Here is a 21,565-nt window from a genome sequence, read left to right as displayed (position 1 = left end):
TTTAGAAATGCCTACTTGCTTTTCTTTCTCTCCATTGGAAGACTTAAGGTCCCTGAGAACAATGAGTGTGTCTTTCATCTCTGTAACTCTCATGTTAAGAACCATATTTGCATCAGTTTCTCCTGTGAGTAAAAGTATTCCTGATTTTTCATTTTCTTGTTCATCCAAAAAGAATCCAGGCAGGATAAAAAGGAACATGGTAGAAACTGATTAAAGCAAAAGGAAGATTTCAGCCATTTACTCAGTGGGCATTTAAACTTTGCTTATGGACTGTCATCATATTCCAAAGAATACATAGTGAGAATGACTATAACCAAAGTTATCAATAAGGTTTTTTTTAAGATTTTATTTATTTATTCGTGAGAGACACACAGAGAGAGGCAGAGACCTAGGCAGAGGGAGAAGCAAGCTCCCTTTCAGGAGCCTGGCGCAGAACTTGATCCCAGAACCCCAGGATCATGACCTCAGCCCAGGATCAACCACTGAGCTACCCACACATCCCTCAATGAGATTATTTTAACTTATCCTCTCTGTAAAACTGAAAATAAAATAGACAGAAATAATCTGAGACCCAATTTCTTGGTGCCAATTGCATAGTGAAACAACCACTGGGTTTTCTGGTCTGGGAAAATTGAAGACCTTTAGATCCTGGTAGATTTGCCTTTCTGTGACAAATGAATGGCTCAGAGACAAATGAGCATTGTCCTTCAGTCACCACCATCTTGGAGGTTATTGAACATCAATAATGAGGAATTAGTTTTCCTGGAATGAAGAAGTTATGTAATCTCTGCAAGATTTCTTTTCTGAGATGATTTAAGTGTATATTTTTTCAGTGGTAGTCCTTCAAGGGTCCATCCAGCTAAAAATCTATAAAAATTCCCCAAATATTCTTAAAATAGTGAAGGGCTTCTCTATATACAACTTCTACTTTACTTTACTGATCACCAAATTGACCAAATGAAATTAACCTATTTACTACAAACCATTTTGTTCCCTAGGCTATGTCAGTGTGTGTGTGTTGGGGGGGAGGGGCAGGGGGAGTGGAGATAAATACATCAAACACATCAAACAGTAGACTGCTGGTTAGAAAAACAATTGTCACTCTTCCTTTATAGTACCTAGGTAATTATCAGTTGATTAATCTGTATACTTTAATAATTTGGTTTCCTACTTCTCTAAAGAAGGATACAACTGTTTTAAAATCTAAGATAACTGAGACTTCATTACTTGTTGCAAAATAAAATTCATTTTAAGTGGTAGAGAGTCCCACTGGGGAGTGCTAACATGCATAATCACCATTACATGCAATCTACCAAAATGAACAGTTTCGTTGCATTTAGTAATAGGAGCATCTTCAAATGTGATTTACATTTATATCTCTAATGAAAATTAGTACATTCTTCATACTTTCTGATTTTTCTGTGTCCCTTCTATGGCAGCATAACTTCTTACTACTTGTATTGGCATTTGTAAATTACTGAGTCATGTTGATGGCAGGCAATGGATGAATGTGTTTTGCTGAGAGTCTAGATTTGTATCATCTAATTCCTCAAAAAAAAAAAAAAACTTCTATGCTACATTCCACATTTCATTGTAATTCCTTCTCATTTAAAATGTGTCTTGAGTACCCTTTGACTTTCCCATGTTGTAGTACTTTGTGTCTCCAACTAGTAAAGTTCTGTTACAGATAAGGGAAAAGTGATCTGGGGACAGCCTTGATTGAAAAAAACTTGAGTGACTGCTGGGGAATGACTACATGGGAAAGTTTCCATCTGGACCATCACATGCATGGCCCCTTGCCATTCCAAGGAGGCTCTCATCTCTGTTTCCAGAGTTTTCTGTATGGCCAGTTCCTTCTGGAAACTTTCCCATGTAGTCATTCCCCACCAAATGACACTGAATAATAGGTACTATATCTGCAACATTTGTTCTATGTCAAAAGCTATGGTATATATTTTACATGCATTATTTCCAGCCCTTGTAATGGAGGGCGTATTATTTTCCCCATTTTGCTGAAGACAAAACCAAAGACAATGCTAAGTGCTCTGGCACCAAAAAGCCAGCCAATGAAGGAGGCTGGACCAAAATCCAAACAGAGAGGTCTGATGTCAAAGTCAGGCTTTTCTTTGGATACAGGCCATAATTAAGAGTATGAAAAATACTGCAAGTTTGTATGTTATCTCGTATTGCCTTATCTTCCCAGACACTGACCAAGCGCTTTCCTGCCTTGTCCAAATCAGAAGAAATCAGAACATATACTTGACAGTGCCTGGTTCACTTGGTTAGGAATCAGTATATCATTCAGTTGGCAATTTTCCTTTCTTTGACTTGGGCAAAGAAGCTCTCTCCACAGCCAGAGTCAATTGTTTTTCTCTAATGACTTAGAGGGAGGGTAGCCTGAGGCTATCCTGAGATCTGCAAGTCTATTTCTCATCATTTTCTGTGTTCCATGGATGATATCCAACATGCTTTGACTAGTCTTATGGGGACAGATGTGTTGATTCTTTCCACTGTGAAAAGAAAAACGTTGAAAGTAAGATTTGGATACTTTCTGGAATTATGAGTCCAATTTTTAAGCAATTATAAAAGGATAGGCATACTTATTAAAATTAATCGCTTAAGGGGCACCTGGGTGGCTTAGTCGGTTAAGCATCTGCCTTTCTCTCCCGTCATAATCTCAGGGTCCTGAGATCGAGCCCCATGTCAGGCTCCCTGCTCAGTGGAAAGCCTGCTTCTCCCTCTCCCTCAGCTGCTCCCCTTACTTGTGTTCTCTCTCTCTGTCAAATAAACACATAAAATCTTAAAAAAACAAAAAAAAAACTCCTTTCTTGCACCAAAAACAGTATTTATTGAGCTGATTTCATTGCAATTGAATAGAGTGAACAGTTAGAAATGAAGCATGTTAAAGATGCTGAAAACCTCCATAGTTTAGAAAGTTGTGAAAATATACGTAATTAACAGTTTACAACAGGAAACAATTAACACCTCCCTTAACTAGGAATAAAGAGATTTGGAGTAAGACCAAGAGTCTCATACCTAGCCCAGATGTGAGAACCTAAGGGTGAGATCTCATTTGCTCAATGAAATAAGACTCTTAGAAAAAGTCCAGGTTATTAATTCCTGAGGAAATTATAGGCAATGCCTTTAAAAAAAAAAAAATTAGAGTTTCTTTTTGTTAAGGCAGAGAAGCAAACCTGAGCACTGCTTCCTGTCTTTGGTCTCACCTCTCTTCCTTACTTTTTGCCTTTGCTCCTCTTTGCCAGGTTTCTAGCCAACACCACTTTCAGAGGCATCAGTGGTTCCATCAGAGTAAAAGGTTCCACTATCATCAGCTCAGAAAACAACTTTTTCATCTGGAATCTGCAACATGACCCCATGGGAAAGCCAATGTGGACCCGTTTGGGCAGATGGCAAGGGGGCAAGATTGTCATGGACTATGGAATATGGCCAGAGCAGGCCCAGAGGCACAAAACCCACTTCCAATACCCAAGTAAACTACACTTGAGGGTGGTTACCCTGATTGAGCATCCATTTGTCTTTACACGGGAGGTAGATGATGAAGGCTTGTGCCCTGCTGGCCAACTCTGTCTAAACCCCATGACTAACGACTCCTCTGTGTTGGACAGCCTTTTTAACAGCCTTCATAGCAGTAATGATACAGTGCCCATCAAATTCAAGAAGTGCTGCTATGGATATTGCATTGATCTGCTGGAAAAGCTAGCGGAAGACATGAACTTTGACTTTGACCTCTATATTGTTGGGGATGGCAAGTATGGAGCCTGGAAAAATGGGCACTGGACTGGGCTGGTGGGTGATCTCCTGAGTGGGTCGGCCCACCTGGCAGTCACTTCCTTCAGCATCAATACTGCACGAAGCCAGGTAATAGATTTCACCAGTCCTTTCTTTTCCACCAGCTTGGGCATCTTAGTGAGGACCCGAGACACAGCAGCTCCCATTGGAGCCTTCATGTGGCCACTCCACTGGACAATGTGGCTGGGGATTTTCGTGGCTCTGCACATCACTGCCATCTTCCTGACTCTGTACGAATGGAAGAGCCCTTTTGGTATGACTCCTAAGGGGCGAAATAGAAGTAAAGTCTTCTCCTTCTCTTCAGCCTTGAATGTCTGTTATGCCCTCTTGTTTGGTAGAACAGCAGCCATCAAACCTCCAAAATGCTGGACTGGCAGGTTTCTAATGAACCTTTGGGCCATTTTCTGTATGTTTTGCCTTTCTACATACACCGCGAACTTGGCTGCTGTCATGGTAGGTGAGAAGATCTACGAAGAGCTTTCTGGAATACATGATCCTAAGGTAATGCTTCTTTTTATTCTAGCTTTCTTTCTTGTCCATTGTAACTGCATATATCGGGTCTTACACTATAGGATGTCTATGTTCTTTCATCTAACACAGTATTCTCTCAGCCATATCTACAGACTAATAGCTAAATAAAATACTTTATTGTTTTATTGAATGAAACAAAAAGAGTGAGGGGCTTTAGAGGGTGTTTTTTCTAAAGAAGGTTTTTCTGGTAGGAACATCTATTAGTTGTGTTATTTGTGAATCTGACAGGATGGCCATCAAGGAATAGACGTACAAAGTATTTTCACCCAAAGCAGACTTCAAAAACTGATGGATTACTTCTCTTGGGAAATAATGGAAATAAATAATAGAATCCACATTTAAATTGTAAAGAATCTTTTTTTTTTGCCGTTAAAAAATAATAAAATGGAAAGAACTAACATTTTATCATAAACATCCAAAGTCAAATGCTAGAGAACTCAATCGGCATAGAACAAAGAGTACTGAACTAACTGAGATGGCAGGCTTAGCTAAAAACAGGGTGTCTTTTTCACAGTAAGGAAAGCCATACAGCTGGCCACTTGGCTGAGGGTTTCGTACCAACAGTCATATTATAATGTCCAAGGACATTCAAACAAAGTATGTCTATTCTAGGCTGCCTTTGGTATCCTAGACTTTTGACCGCAAGGGTAGATGGGAGGAGATGGGTAGAGTTCAGGTATACAGGCAAAGCTGTGGTGATACTCGAGTAAGGACAGCCATGTGTGTGTTCTGTCTGAATTAAAACAGGACGCCTTCCAGAGACTAGGGGTATGGAGAACCTAGTCCAATCTGGTGAGAGTAGGGAGGAGGTGGTTGTTGAGGCTCAAGGAAATTGGACTAAGGCCCAAGAGTACTACAGTCCTGATGGGGAACAGAATTCAGATCCAGAGCAGAAGTATGTTCCAATGCATACAACCTACCTAGGAGAGATCAGAGGAAGTTGCAATTCAGTGGACATACTCCACTCTGTTCACAAACAAGTGTGCCTTTATGGTGTTTTTTTTGTTTTGTTTTTTTGTTTTTTTTATGATAGTCACAGAGAGAGAGAGAGAGAGGCAGAGACAGAGGCAGAGGGAGAAGCAGGCTCCATGCACCGGGAGCCTGACGTGGGACTCGATCCCGGGTTTCCAGGATCACGCCCTGGGCCAAAGGTAGGCGCTAAACCTCTGCGCCACCCAGGGATCCCACAAGTGTGCCTTTAAAGGGACACGCTGTGTTTAAGCAACTTGAGCTCAGCTCAGCTGAGCATTTCAAATTGGGAAACACTCATTATGTCTTTCCAAATACCCCCTTTCATACCAAGTCTCAAGGTATTAAAACTTTACTATAAATTTCTATTAAACATTTAAAAATAATTTCAGGGCAGCCCGGGTGGCCCAGAGGTTTAGTGCTGCCTTCAGCCCAGGGTGTGATCCTGGAGACCCAGGATCGAGTCCCACATCGGGCTCCCTGCATGGAGCCTGCTTTTCCCTCTGCCTGTGTCTCTGCCTCTTTCTCTCTGTGTGTCTCTCATGAATAAATAAATAAAATCTTTTTTTAAAAAATAAAATTAAATAAAATTAATTTCATAGAGCATCAACACACAGGATATTTGCAACTATCTTTATCAAATGATGAAGTGGCCCAGAGGGCTGGTGGTGCCTTTAGAGACTCTCATAAACAGTTTGGATTAAGATATAAGGTCTGTTCTGCAAGAAAAGGAACATGAGAAACTTGACCCATACACTGCAAACCTCCTGGTAAGTGACATGAACCTCAGGAAACAGTTCAGCAAACAATGGCTTACTGATTAGGCAAGGAATTACGTTGCCTTTTAATGCACATTCAGGGCTTCAGGTTATGAGCTGGAATCCAATGAACACCAAGTCTGTAGCATAAATAAATGTATCACCCTAAAGAGAGATTTTAATCATGCTTTTGCATTCATGCTTTGCAGTGGTATTAGCAGCTGCTGTTTATTTTTTGCCTAAGTTGGGCTGTAGATCTCCCAAAGGTTCACTGCCTTGTTAGCGGCTTACCCAGATATGTTACATGAATCTTGCAATGTGATGCTTAAATTAGGAATTCAAAGTGAAAACCATTCAATCCAATCTAGTACAAAAAACAATCTAATATGTGCCTGTTGTGAAGATTCCAGACCATTATCTAATGTAAAAAGGTGAACACAATCCCTACTAGAGCTTCATTAATCAAAACCAAAGATTGTCAAAATTAACTCATGGATGCTATATGTGAGAAACCAGTGGCAATGATTATTTTAGGGGATTAAATAGAAAATCATAAAGATAGATGGCACACGGCAGTAAAATAGTTTCTTTAAACAAAACAAGACAGCCATTCAAAGTCTGATTCCACCAGAATAAAAGGTGAAGTTTTTATCAACCTCACCCCACCCACAAGAGAAAGTGAGCAGAACTAGACAAAGTCAACTTTGTGTTATAGCTAGTACGTTCTTAATGAAGTGGGACAAGTATCTAAAATACATTAAATTTGGAGTGCTTGGGTGGTTCAGTCAGTTAAGATTCTGGTTTCAGCTCAGGTCATGATCTCAGGATCCTGGAATTGAGCCCTGCACTGGCAGGAAGTCTACTTCTCCCTCTTCATCTCCTGCTCCCCCTGCTTGTGCTCTCTCTCGAATAAATAAGATCTTTTTTAAAAAAAAAAAAAAGACTTTCAATTTGAGATAATAAATGAATTTCCACTATAGTTCTCCCCCAAATGTATATTTCTTCCCCAGTATTGTTCTATGGTAAAGTCTCTCACATATAGGTTTTTGTCATATAAAGATACCCAGGTCATTTGACTAAGCAATACTTGACATCTGGGCTTTGGACAAATAATGTTGGTGACAGAATTGTTACATTTTCATCCAGAGATGTGGCATTATGCAAATGATGGAGTGTCGTCACCCTCTCCCAGAGAGAGATGATTAAGATAATGTTCATACCCTTTCAGTCACTCAGCTTCCATCCTTAAGTGTATTGCAGTTACTCACATGCATACTTTTCTGTCCTACCCATGCTAAATTCTTTAGAGGACTGTATCTTTTTTCTTACACTGAATGATGGAGAGAAATTGAGAGGTAAATAAGTCCAGGAGAGGAGAAAACAACTCTGAAAGTTGTAAACATGCTGGAGTTCAGAAACATGAAATACTGTCAAAGTTAAAGGAAAGGGCCATCACCTTCCACTTAATACATTAAGGGAAAGCTTAATTAACAAGGTAAAAATGTGTGCCTATTCTTGAAGAACACTTGGAAATGACACATGTGTCAGGGGAAGAGGAGTGGTCATTCCAAGCCAAGGAACAGAATGAACTACTTTGAGGGGAAAAGTGTATGGTGTAGTCGGGATATCTTGGGGAGTTCAATTTAGCCATAGCATATGTTACATGAAGGGAAGGAGGGGAGATCCACGCCTGCAAATTAAGTTCAGTTGTGATATCAGATCTTTGACATCAAGCTAAGACTAGTGAACTCCATCTGACAGTAGAGATCCACAGACATTCTTGAACAATGGAAGAGCAGAGTGGAACAGTATCCATTTAGGGTGGTTGCTGTGGGAGCAGCATGTAAACAAGATTAGAAGAGAAAGATGCAGAGAAGTTATAGCTATAGTCACCAATAGAAAGAAGACAGATGCAAGATATAGGGTGGTGATCAAGTCTGTATAGGATTTGGTGATTAACTCAACGTGAGAGGCAACCAAAAGTCATCTTCAGAGTCACAGGCCTGAGTATCTGAGATGCTGGGACCATTCAAGGAAGGAGAGAAGGCAGTTTATGGAATAGAATATGGAGTGGTCAGTTCAGTTTCACACGTAGCATCTTAAAATCTTGTTTTGGACATCCAGGTGAGATCTAGCAGGCATTTGGAAGCCAGAGTTCAGGAGTGAGACTGAAGCTGGTGGGAGTCCTGACCAGAGAGGTGATCCTGTGTATTAAAGTCCTCAGAAGAGTATGAGACCCCAAGGGAGAAGGTGGTACAGAAAAGAATTGCTGTCTGAAAGAGAGCAGCAGGCACAAAGAGCCCCATGGTGTTGGAGGACAGGATTTGTGGAGAGACAAGGTGGAGAACAAGGAGATAAAGGTGCCCTATAACAAAGTCACACTGACCCTTGAGTGCCCCTCTTTCTATAGTTTGGATTTTTACTTTTTTGAAGTGAAGATTGGTATTATCCTGTCTGCCGTGTTCTAGCTTCTTTCCAGCAGTTATCAGAGAGGACAAAAGCCGATCAATGCCCAGTCCAAACTGAGAGTTGTTAGTGAGCACACACATGCGTGCGTGTGTGTGTGTGTGTGTTTTATGTCTGATGAAACTGGGTTTTATATGGTTTGCTTTTTCCTAGTCTTTTTTCCAAACTCCTCTCAAATTCTTTTGATGGCATTTTAATTCAGAATAGGGAAAACATATCACTTATGTGGAAATCACAGATGTCTGTAGTTTTCTTGGGACATTTGTTTGTCTGCTGTAAGGTGAAAATCCCCTAAATCTGAATGAAAGGTGACATAATAGCCTATTGGTCACACTCTGAAGATTCCTGCACCCCCGACTCCCTGTGTGTCTTATTTCTTTTCATTTCCTTCTGTGCTCCTCACATGCTAGGTATTAGGACACCCCCCATTATGCCACGCTGCCAATTCTCATCCCAGTTACAGTCCTCACAGCTCAGTTAACTCACCTCAGGCAAATTTCCTTGTGCCTCTACATTAATGCTCTTGAACACCTGCCTTCTCTAACTTTTCTTTAGCTACCTCCGGATAATCTCCCCATGCCTACCCATTAAGACTGTGCCTGAAAACTTTGAGAATTACACCTCTCAGACTTTTCTAGAAGCAGCTTATGAAGAAATGTGCTCCTGGGAATAGATGTCTTCAGCTCTTAGACGCCATCTAAGCCCCTGGATCTGAAAAAGGGACTCCTCAGATTTCCATCTCCTCTTTCCTTAAAACTACTTTTCTGTTACATATAATATTTTCAATTATAATAATAGTGGGGGTTTTTGGAACTGGTTTCTATTTCTAGCCCAAAATTTGGGCTACAGCTTTTTTTTTTTTTTTTTTAATATCAGTCTTGGAATCCAAACACCACTTCTAAAATATTCCTGTGGGAAAATGTGTTTGGATGAAAACCTATCAACCTACCTAAAAAGTGAGATTTGTGATCTGTATTTATACACAGCCCATCAGTAAATTGAGCCACATAAGTATTTGTAACCATGATATTAAATAACTTAGAGTGAATGTAATAGCACCATATTTCATCTTGATCATAATTGTTTAGCATGCTGGCTATATATTTATCACAATTAATAAAATTTAAGAGCGTGAGTATTTTATTACCATTTCAGAATTGAAATTCACTGGCTTCAACTAACTACTTTGAATCAAATAAAATTAAAAGCAAAATGCTGTGCGGGGCAGACCAGTTTATGATTCACTACATGTTTCAGGAGCCAAGGCAGATTGGAATACTTGTTTCTCTTACTGACGAGGGTCAGAGGGAAGAAATCATCTTGTTGCTGGCTGCTCCTATAGCTAACCCCAAGGAAGAGGGACTGGACTGCTGTGCAAATGAAATTCAAGAGGATGATTCTATCCTCACTTAACTATTTTCGCCAGAATAATTTATTTTACACTAAAAGTAATATATGCAGCTTTTCCCAACCTCCCACTGACTCTACTGGGAAGCAAGCTCCATGCTTCAAAGCGGGTGGGCTCTTGAAGCATGAGACCATGAAAGCAAGAATTTATGAGTGATATATTTAATAGAGCTTAGATGGGTATTTTCCTGACATAAAACTAGCACTATTCATTATAGGCAATGCAAAAAATAGGGTAAAGTAGACAGATGGAAGCAAGCACCCATTGCCTCATCCAAAGCCATTTCCTCTTAGCACTTTGGGATGACTGACAGGTGGATAGAAACTGCAGTATTATTTTTATCCAGCAAAGTCTTCATCTGAGTCTGTAATCTAATGTGTAGACATAGGCATTCTTAGAACCTTCTAGCCATTGACATTCGATCTGCAGAGATATAAGACAAGATGAGAAAATTTCTTCATAAAGCACAAATACACTAAGAAATAAAGCCCCACCTCCCCTCAGAGTTGAAATGGCCCAGGTGAAAGGACACAAGAGCATTTGAAATTAGCTATCTACTGATTACAATGGATCTTCTAGTGTTCTTCCAGCTTCTCACATAAAATGCCCCCTTTATCTCTGTGGGTCTAATAATAAAAAAAAGTCAGCTTCATATAGAGAACACAAGGCTGGTGTCATTTTTGTACAGGCAAAGGATGGTGCTGCTTTAGAAAAACAATCCTGGTGAACATTCAAGTAAATATTAAAAATTAAATAGGCTTGCTGTGAAGGCAAGAGCAAACTTTAACCAGAAGTATTAAAGTAAAGGACACTCTCGTAGCCCTGGTAGGGTATGATAAGCGTTTCCCAAAATAATAAAAGCCAGCTTTATTGATCTTCATATAACGTGTGAATTCATGCAATAAAGGCTGGCCTTGAACAAAGGAGGGGGTACCAGAACTCCACGGCAGACAAGACCAAACGTGATGTTGGAAGTGAGAAGGAAGAAAACTGAGCTACACCAAACCATTCACTCGTTCCTTCTTTAATTCATCCAGTAACAGCAGCTTCAGTTCCAGGCACCATGCTAGGTGGCCAGGAATTTAGCAGTGAGAAAACAGACACTGCCCTTGTAACATGCGGTTTAGTGGGAAAGAAAGACACTAATGAAAGGAGCACATGACTCAGTTAATGATTTAAATCATGGTATGTTACTGTAGAAGAAAATTCAAGAGAATCTGAGAGCCTCACAGGAGACTTGATCCAATGGAGAATCAGAGAAGGTCTCCAGTCTGGCTGAGATCTGAAGAATGGAAATAAGCTGACAGGCGTGTTAGGGGGTGTTAGGAGAAGAGCACCTCAGAGTGACATGGCAGCCTGTGCAGAAGCCCCAAGACTAGAGGAAGAGGACTGCAGTCATGACCACTCCATCATGAGCTATGAGAGATTGGAAAGCCAGAGAAAGGGGGAGGAGAGTAGGACAAGTAATAAGGTAAAGGACATTCTAGAGAGAAAATTTCTCAAAAGAAGAAAAATCTAAGAAATTTTATTGTCTGAGAAAAGCTACACTTCCCATGGGCTCTGTGTATTTCCAAATAGAAGACATGATGGGAGACACATCCCTTTCACTTGGGCAGCAAAAACTCTTAATAGATCAGGGAAGTGTTCTCCATGAGAATTGCAATAAAACACTTTCTAATGTACAGAACAAAAATGGTTTGGATAAAAAAATTTGAATGTGCTAATGGTTCTGTGTATCTTGCACATACTAAAAACTATTGAATTATACACTCTAAATGGGTGAATTGTATGGTATGTGAATTATAGCTCAAAAAGACTGTTTTAATCAATTATAAACAAATAAGCAAACCACCATATTACTGAATTGGAAGACTGGATTTTTAAAGATGGTAAGTTTCCTCTTGGTTAGTTAATAGATATAAAGCAATTCCAATGAAAATACCAATGGACTTTTTTGTTGACTTGTATGATTGTTGCTGTATATATATATATTAAATTTAATCTAAGAAAAAGAAGATTCAAGGCATTTATTCTTCTAGATATTGAGATACTTAATATTAGTAATAATAGCAGAAAATCTAGTACTCATTGACCACTCCCATATGCCAGGCACTGTTGTAAATGATATTAACATATTATCCACTCCCACTGAGTAGTCATGGAAATTAAAATAATCCAAGTAAAGCAACTTGCATTGTGTCTGACAACTAGAGGGCAGAAAATAAGAATATTTAAAACTCTTGTCAGATTTTAACACTAATATTAATTCCATGTATTTTGAACAATTATTTCTCTCTCATCACTGTGAACTCGGTAAATGGCAAGATTCTCTTTCTGAGCTAACTCCTAGAGAGCTTGGAGGCAAATTTCTTGCCTACTAACAGCAGATTTATTTTCGTTGCAGTTTGCATTTTAAGAAACATCATTCCTGGGTTCATTTGGGGTTTTTTTTCTGCTTCAATGTATTTTAATTTATGCTGTCTTGTATTCTGCTTGACCTTTAAGCTGCTGCCTTAAATCTTTTCAGGAAGAGAGCAAGGTATACATTAAGTAATGTCAAAATCAGGTAATAAATGAAGAATATTCACAGCAATTCAAAAAAAGAAATAAAATTGACCAAATTAAAGAAAAAAAGTTAAATCTTATAATCAAAGAAATGCTAATTGAAACAGTAATGAGATGGTATTTTACCTGTCATATTAGGAATCTTTTACTGATTCTCAATCTTGGTCGAAGTACGTTAAGACTGACACCAGCATTACTGCTATTGGGAGGGTAGGTTGGTAAAATAGTTCATAAATCAATTTGGCCATTTCTGTCAAGACCCTTGAAGGGGGTTAGGCCCTTTCACCCTTGACTTCTACTTCTAGGAATCTATGCAAATGAAGTAACTTAATATATGAACAATAATTTATTACAAAGATTCATTGCTTACTCAGAATAACAAAAAATTAGAAACCATGTAAATATCCAACAATAACACAATTAATGCATTATAATATTCCTATGTACTATAAAAATGTAGCCAATAGTTCATAAATCAATTTGGCCATTTCTGTCAAGAGCCTTGAAGGGGGTTAGGCCCTTTCACCCTTGACTTCTACTTCTAGGAATCTATGCAAATGAAGTAACTTAATATATGAACAATAATTTATTACAAAGATTCATTGCTTACTCAGAATAACAAAAAATTAGAAACCATGTAAATATCCAACAATAACACAATTAATGCATTATAATATTCCTATGTACTATAAAAATGTAGCCAATAGAGATGATTTTGAAAAGCTTTTAGAATGTCAAAAAAAATCGTACACCTGAAACTAGTATAATAATATATGTCAAACCATACTGCAACTAAAAAGTTCTAATAAAAATGTTTTAATTAAATATCAAAAATCAAAATATAAGAGGAAGTGAAAAGCTGGGATAAAAGCTATATACTGGATAAGGAGAAGGAGAAAGGAGAAAGACCTAGAAGGAAATATAGCACAGTATTAACAGCACTGGTATCTGAGCAGTGTTATTACAGGAGATATTTATTTCATTTCCACTCCATATTTTCTACAGTGTTCATGGAATATTGATGTGATGAGGAAGTTCATAATAAATCAAGTAAGAATCAGAATAATTTAGATAAGAAACAGTAGTCACAACAGCAGTGTAGGCTCCACATGCAGTGCAGCTGTCGGCAAACTTTCGAGTCCAGGCAGGTTGAGTTCCTCAATGAGTAGCCCTCCCATAGTAAAACGTTTACATTTTAAGATGTTGTGCTTTCTACAGAAACTTTCAGAAGCAAATTTTCATTCCCACTCAGTTTATTCATAGGAGTTAGAACAATCTGAAATTGTCATATCATCTATTTGTTTACTTGTTAATTGTCCCACTGTGTCCTGCTCACCACTAGAATCTCACAGTGTTGGGTAAACAGTAAATATTCAGTAAATGTTGTTTGATTAATAAAAGAATGAAAAATAGTGGCATCATTGGAATAGGGCTATAGTCTCCTATAGGGATTACTTTGAAATCCATGCTTTTGACTCAAAAGCATCATTTAAAATGACCATTTAAAACCATTCTACTACTAGCTGCTAAGGAACATATAGAAGGAAAGCCGCAGTAAGCGGCAATGTACTCTATGATACAAGGAACAAAATTCTGGTTTTGGACAGATCTAAGTTTGATGTACTTAATTATATTTAAATTATATTTATTTAAATTATATTTAAATTATAAACTCCATGGGACTGGACACCAGATCTATATAAAATAAAAGACCTGTATCCCTAGAGCCTAAGCATATAGCAACCACTCATGTAGGTAAGTGTTCTGTAAATTATGGATTTGCCATGAGGCCAAGCAGAGGTGATCAACATGAGTCCAGTAGAATAGAGGTAGAAGATAGGAATCCTTTCACTTGCAATTGGAGAATATACCCAGATGAGTTCCAAATTATATCCAAAGAGTGACCTGGACTCTTTGAGCCATGAGTTTGGTACAATCAGATCATCAGAGCAAAGAAAACCTAGGACTATGATGCCCATAGTGGAGCCAAGGATCAGAGTTGTAGATTTCCTTGAATGAGAGCATGAGACTGATAATGCTGCCCCAACCTGGGTGGTTCTGGGTTCCCTGGCAGCAGATTGTGGAGTTGGGTTAGAAACATTTAGTGCTGCAGTAAAGATCAAACACACAGCACCTGACACCTATTGGGAGTTGGACAACTGGATATTTCCCTTCCCTTCCTGACTGTTGTTCAATTGAAAAAATTTTGGAAAACCAAAAAGATTGTGCTATTTCACATTGGTAAATGGAAAAATGAACAAATGAGCATGTGATTGGTTTACTTCCTCATCTACTTCCAAAATATTTTTGAGATGGAGTCTTTTAGAATTTTTTTAAATAACTGCAGTTTTATGACTTTCAAGTAGATACAGTAATTCACACTAAAGCGGCAAAGTGTTAGCAATTAGACACCCTGCTGGATTTGCATTAATGAATGTCTAAGATCACTTCCTTCATTTGAATACAGAGACTGTGCCAAATTTTTGCAAACCTTTCTCTTAAATTAGAAGAAAATTGACTTATAACTTTGTTTACATTTTTAACCTGCTTAGCAAGCACTAGCTTTAAGCATACTTTCTGTACCAATAAATGTATTATAGGATATCTATAAATATCCACATCTTATATAATTATAAACTATGATCAGTACACATGTCTCTCAACTGTGTGTTTGTACACGAATATTTATAATTTAAAAGTTAATAAATGTTCAAGGGACACACGCATTAATAATTAGGGAGAGCTAAATTACTCCAAGCCATTCTTGGACATAATGTGAAAATCTCACAGCTACGCCCTCCAACTGCAAGTGAGAGAGGCTCCCACCTTCTGCCTCTGTTCTCCTGGACACATCTTGGCCACCTCTGCTTGATCTCACAAGCATTCACACCACTCTCATATTAGATGCTAGGGAAGGGATAGAAGGAAATCCCCAGTAGGAGACAATGTAGGGTGATACAAAGGACAAAGTCCCAGTGTTGGATAGGTAAATGTTCGGTGCAACTTAGGATTGAAGGTTAGCTCTGTGAAGAATCTCATTTTCATGTTCAATAAATATCTCTGTACCTGAAGAAGTTGCAGACAAACCCCGAAGAGGCTTCTTTTATGTCTAAAATACATACTGTAGCTCCACAAACAGTGTGAATTAAGGTGAATATTGGATTTTTATGATGTAGCCTCAACTTCACATTTTGATCCTTAATCAGATCAGGAGCTAGCATGAGCTAACCACCCTGTGTCTCTATTTAGTGACATGTCAGGAAGCTTAACTGTGAGCTCAGCTTCATTGTGAGTTCATTCTGGGAAATTCAGCCAAGTTAGGGCTTGCTTTCTCCAACTGCAACAAGCCTACTCCAGCCAACTACACAGATACATATATGTAAATATATATATAGGTATATATAGTATATATACAGTGCATACAATGTACGTGTGTATATATTATATAGGTGTATATAATGTGTATATAATATCTAATGTATACATAATATATATGATGTTATTTATACTTGAATTCAGAAAGATGTTTTATCAGAATCCATTAATTTTTACAAACTCAAGAACTTATCATGGCATTTTATTAGGAAGCTGCTACCTTAAAAAATGCCAAATGATAGAAAATTCAAGCAGTGCCAACCAAAACAAGGCTTATTGACGTTTCCTTAAATTATACTTGAACTGGCACTTTTTTTTCCATGCATAATCTAAAGATATAAAATTAATGGAGGTGGCTCTATTGGCAAATAAGAATATTAAGTGAATGTAGGCATATAAATAGATGTATCCCCCGTGATTTACATGTTTAACATGATGATCAATCCTGAGGGTCATACATATGAACCTTCTTACGTATGTATGTATTAGCATTATAATAAGACTTCTGATAGAGTTTCAGGGACAGAAACTGAAAATAGCATCAATAAATAATAATGATAACAATATTTGTTGGATACCAGCCATGTTCCAGGGACTGTGCTAACTGCTTTACATGAATTTTTCTCATTTAAATTTTACTGCATCCATACAGATGAGGAAACAGGGCTAAAAGAAATTAGCTAGCATGTCCAAGGCCATTTAGCTAATTAATAGTAGAGGCAGGATTCATACCCAACAAAATCTGACTGATTATTCCTACTCAGTGTTTCATTTTCATATGCAGTAAGAATGTTCTTCCCAACATGATGTTTTTTTTTAAGATTTTATTTATTTGAAAGAGAGAGAGAGCATGAGTGGGAGATGGAAGGGCAGTAGGAGAGGAAGAGGGGCAATCAGACTCCCCACTGAGTAAGGGGAGCTCGATGTGGAGCCCGATCCCAGGACCCCAAGATCATGAGTTGAGCCAAAGTCAGATGCTGAACCAACTGAGCCACCCAGGTGCCCCCCCGTCACCCCCAGCCCTGATGTATTATAAGTAGACCTTTCCCCACCCCTGGACTTAACCTGGGAAAGCTGCTCACACACAAAGGCCATTCACAGGCAGAGACTGCTGCTGAGGCCAGGGCATTTGAATTTGTGCACACGGTTCATACGGGATGAAGAAGTAAGAGACCCACAGATCCAGGGAGGATTTACTCTCACTCCACCCTCATCACCATCATCACTAATGCCCTACCCAGAGACGTGTTGCAGCAGGAATATGGCTTTCTGGGTACTTCAAAAACTAAGGATGACTTATTTATCCACATCGTGTCTTCCCCCCAGCACCACCGTGGCACACTGTCACAGCCTCAGCCTCAGATGCCACCCTGCTCCCCCACCACCACTCCTGAGAAATGGCAGCCTCTCTTCTCTTGGCTGCAGTTAGGGGTGTTCAAAAGGAGCTGTAATATTCATGTTTGAACCCTGGTGCTAATTAATGTCTGGGAAATCCCTCAAACTATTACCCCACTCTACCTTCAGCACCACTCAACTCATCAATTTTATTCAGAGAAAAGAGAGACTAAATCAGTCTCTATTTATCAAAATATTGTTTGTAGTGTTGAAAGTCTAGAAAGAATCTCTAGTCATTAAGAGGAGATTGGCTAAAGTAGGGCACATTCTTTCAGTGAAATATGTTACTGTTAAGGAAAAAATGGGATATATAGTCAAGTTTTTAAAATGTAGATTATGCAAAATAATCTTATACAATAAAAGTCTGTGAAAACATGCTATTAAAATTTTTAGTTTTACTAAATTGGCACCCTTGTACGAGGGTTGCTCAGCACTAGAATACAATGATATCGAGGGCATCTCTTTCTTCTTGGCACGGGTCCTGAAATTCTCCCAACAGGAAATTTTCCTCCTGGTGGCTCCTATATAATACTGCATTTATTTCAAGATAAGACAAATGTTCCCTGAAAGAGGTGATACCTCTGTTAGTTTCCTGTATGGGTTATTAATTTAGACTAGATAATTCTACTTACCTAGAGAGCAAGGGAAATATATACCATTGGACCATTTGATCAATTTTAGGGAGAAGACACAAACCATCAAATCTGTGGAAGGGTCCAGAAGAGAGGCAGCCAGTCTAGCTTGCTGCCAAGATTCAGTTCCTCCTCACTCTCAACTTCTTAGAGCTGAGGCCACTTTTGCCTCATACTCAGACACAGACCTCTTCTTTACCTTCCCCCCACGGGCTCAGAAACCAATCCCATTCTCATTCAGGGAGAATTTAATATGGCCTGTCTATGTCTTTTCCCCTCAGAAGTGAGGCCCAAGGACCAACATCTCCAGGGGCTTGTTAGAAATGTAGAACCTCAGGCCCTTACTCAGTCCTGCTGAACCAGAATCTGTATTTTCATGAGATCCCTGGGTGTCTCATTTCCATAGTACGATGGGAGAAACATCACTGTTGGCCACTTCCCACGTGACCCAGCATCTGGCACTTTGCTGCTGGCCCCACTCTTACCTTGCAATTCTAGTCAGTGACATGTTCCAGGACCAAATCTGCATCTGTCTTATAATTACTGTCATGTTAATTTCAAGTTTCTAGTGATTTCTAGCTCTGGTCCTCTCCCAACATCTGGGGGATGTTTTGACTCAGAGCCTCAGGCTGCCAGTTACAATTTCAGTCCAGCTGGTAAACATCTTGGATGATGGGCCTATACGGTTTTGTTCTTCACTGTCTACCTGCCTCACCACCAAACTGATTTACACTACTTTGTGCCTCTAGCCAAACCAGCAACACACCAGTCCATCATCTGAAGAATTTCAGAAAAAACTCCCTGGTCTCTGTCCCCAGTCTGCTGTCAATGCAAAAAAGTTCTCTGTATTGCATCTTAAGCCTTTTTACTCTTGTTCTTTCCTCTATGGAGATAGTAACCAGTTTATCAGCTTCTCCTTTGAACTGTGATTAACCCATTTCTCACCCCACTCTTCACATCTTGTGAATCACTTGACAAACCATCGTTTCCAGCGCATCTGGAGGAATGAAAGGCGCTGTCCCAGTATTCACATCACGTTATCGTAGGCATGCTCTTGCACAAGTTCTTATCTACAACAGAGTACTAAAAGAAGAGCAAATATTACATATAGGAAATTCAAGATTTTATCCTGATCCAGCGATTTTCTTTTCACTTTTACATGCTTTTAGAAAATAACCATTATGCTTCTCTAATATGACCAACAAAAGTGACACATACCATTTGTAAAGCACTCCATAGCCTCCCAGATGCTTCAGTCTGGCACCTCAGTTTTGCCCCTACATCTCTGCAGCAGAAAAGGCATTTATTTAATAGAAATAAAGACAGAGGCTAAGAAGAGTTAAGTGATTAAGTGATTTTTTTTCCAAAGTTCAAGCTGCTACTTAAACCCACGCTTCCTAAGTTCAGATCCATCATGATTTCAATACAATGTGCTGCCTCATATAAACTATATTCAAAAACTTATTAAGTGTACAAGGGTAGCCCCCAAAGTTTGGTCAGCATTTCAGGAATGTAATTTGAGGAAAACAATGATCAGAGCAAATAAGAAATTCATAATACATTTATTTACTGTTTGATATAGATCAAGTACTGTGAATTACCTTGAGTTTTTGGATGGTTTAAACTTTCAGAAAGCTGAATATTTTGCAGGTCAAAAAATGCAATCAAACAGCCAGTGTACTAAGAGCCAATCTGAAGTCCAAGAATGCACAATACATTTTGCTTTGTGTCATGTACCAAATGACTAATAGGCAGCAGGGGTTTTCAGGGTTATAATTTTAGCCCAAGGTTCTGGTAACTACATGAAATCCTTGAGTGGTTTATGATATCATAAGGTGAAATTATAGCTCCCCATGGGCAAGAGTTGTTGAAATGCTTTCAGCCATTGAGTACCATAACTAGCCTGTTCTCTACAGCAATTATAGGGAAAACTATTTTAAATGCCTACTCATATTGACTAATGACTTTAAACGTAGGAATTATTTTTTAAAACGAGAATGGCAGACAATTCATTCATCCCACCATTCCATAAATATGTATACATCACCATATATCTGCCACTGAGACAAAGACTGGGGTTATAGCAACAGACAAGTCCGATCCCTAGCCCTGCCCTCAGAGAACTTTCATTTTAGCAGAGGAACCAGACATTAAATAACCACAACTCTGATATAAATGTTATGCTGATGAATAGAATGTTATGCCAATGTATTAACAGGAACCCGACCAACTGGGAAGGGAAGGACACAATCAAAGTAGGCCTCCTTGAGGAAGTAAACAGAACTAAACTCTGTATATTGGGTCAGAATCATAAAGGATAAGAAGAGGGCAAAGCTTCTTCTTAGCAAGCACATATTGAGAGTGAGATATTAAGACCTTGAAAGGAAAGCACAGAAATCTAATCTACTTCCCCCCCTCCAAATGGTAAGAACAGCTGTGTGGATATGCTAGAGGAAAAAGTGAAAGAGAATCAGAAAATAATGACCTTGAGCATATTGTGCTAATTGAGATAAGTCAGACAGAGAAACACAAGTACTGAATGATATCACTTATATGTGGGATCTGAAAAAAATCAAACTTGTAAACAACAGACAGTAAAATGGTGGTTACCAGGGAATGAGAGGTAGAGGGAATAAAATTGATGTTTTCAGAGGGTGCAAACTTGCAACAAGCAGTAAATAAGCCATAGAGATCTAATGCACAGTATAATAATATAGATAACAATATTGTAGTGTCACTCTGTACTGTGATAAATATCACTATGATGGCAATCATTACAATATATAAATGTATCAAAGTAACACATTGTACACCTTAAATTTTCACAATGTTCCATGTCATGTGTATTTGCTAAAAAAAATTAATGTAGTATAGTAAAATGCATATACATATTTCTCATTTTATATATGCACATATATACAAACATGTGCATATATGTTCTGTATAATATAATGTATGTATATGTGATATATGTGTGCATGAGAAGTATATGGTATATACATACGTTTTATATGTGTGCATAGATGTGTATATATAAGTGTATGTGCACCAGAGCAGAATTTGCAATGAGAAAACATCAGGCCATTTTTTATAAAATGCCTCACCTCCAATTGCAAAAGAAAAGAATAAGATTCAAAGACTATAGAGACGGCACCTGGGTGGCTCAGTGTTTGAGCATCTGCCTTTGGCTCAGGGCGTGATCCCGGGGTCCTAGGATCAAGTCTCATATTGGGCTGCCCACGGGGAGCCTGCTTCTCCCTCTGCCTATGTCTCTGACTCTCTCTGTGTGTCTCTCATGAATACATAAATAAAATGTTAAAAAAAAACTATAGAGATAATATTTAAGGGATAACTAATTAGGATGAAAAAATTAGATAAGATCATAAAATATTGTGTTGCCTGAAACTAATATAACACGGCAGGTTAACTATACTGGAATTAAAATTCAAAAAATAAAATAAAATAATGTGTTGAATGGAACAATAATAGGTCCCAGATTCTAAAAGAGATGAACAAGAGGTTATTTAATGTGAAACAATCACCTAGTGAAGATGTCATTCATTTTGGAGAATATAAAGTTTGCCACCAAATGGAAAAGGCAGGAAAGAGTTCTGGACTGCGCAAGTCATCTCTCAATATTTTAATATCATTTCAAA

The 21,565-nt window shown here is 38.5% G+C and overlaps 1 protein-coding gene and 1 long non-coding RNA gene across 4 annotated transcripts in view; one reads left to right on the top strand and one right to left on the bottom strand.

Moving 5' to 3' along the window:
• GRIN3A (glutamate ionotropic receptor NMDA type subunit 3A) overlaps positions 1-21,565 on the top strand; it is a 151,189-nt gene that overhangs the window by 59,798 nt on the left and 69,826 nt on the right. For both annotated transcript variants that reach the window (XM_077912747.1, XM_077912748.1), the window contains exon 3: positions 3,264-4,311. In XM_077912747.1, coding sequence (XP_077768873.1) covers positions 3,264-4,311 — 1,048 coding nt within the window. The remainder of the gene's footprint in view (positions 1-3,263; positions 4,312-21,565) is intronic.
• LOC144322562 (uncharacterized) lies at positions 1,917-19,692 on the bottom strand. Of its 2 annotated transcripts, none has more exons than XR_013388177.1 (4): positions 19,511-19,692; positions 19,128-19,194; positions 18,855-18,992; positions 1,917-2,510 (listed from the first exon to the last, which is right to left on the bottom strand). It is a non-coding gene; the product is annotated as an uncharacterized LOC144322562 (long non-coding RNA). The 2 variants fall into 2 exon arrangements; XR_013388176.1 differs by lacking the exon at positions 1,917-2,510 and adding an exon at positions 17,711-17,840.

This window comes from Canis aureus, chromosome 10 (genome assembly GCF_053574225.1).
Source record: "Canis aureus isolate CA01 chromosome 10, VMU_Caureus_v.1.0, whole genome shotgun sequence".
Taxonomy (NCBI): Eukaryota; Metazoa; Chordata; class Mammalia; order Carnivora; family Canidae; genus Canis; species Canis aureus.
Note: the sequence above shows the minus strand (reverse complement) of the source record. Positions and strands in the feature narration are given on the sequence as shown.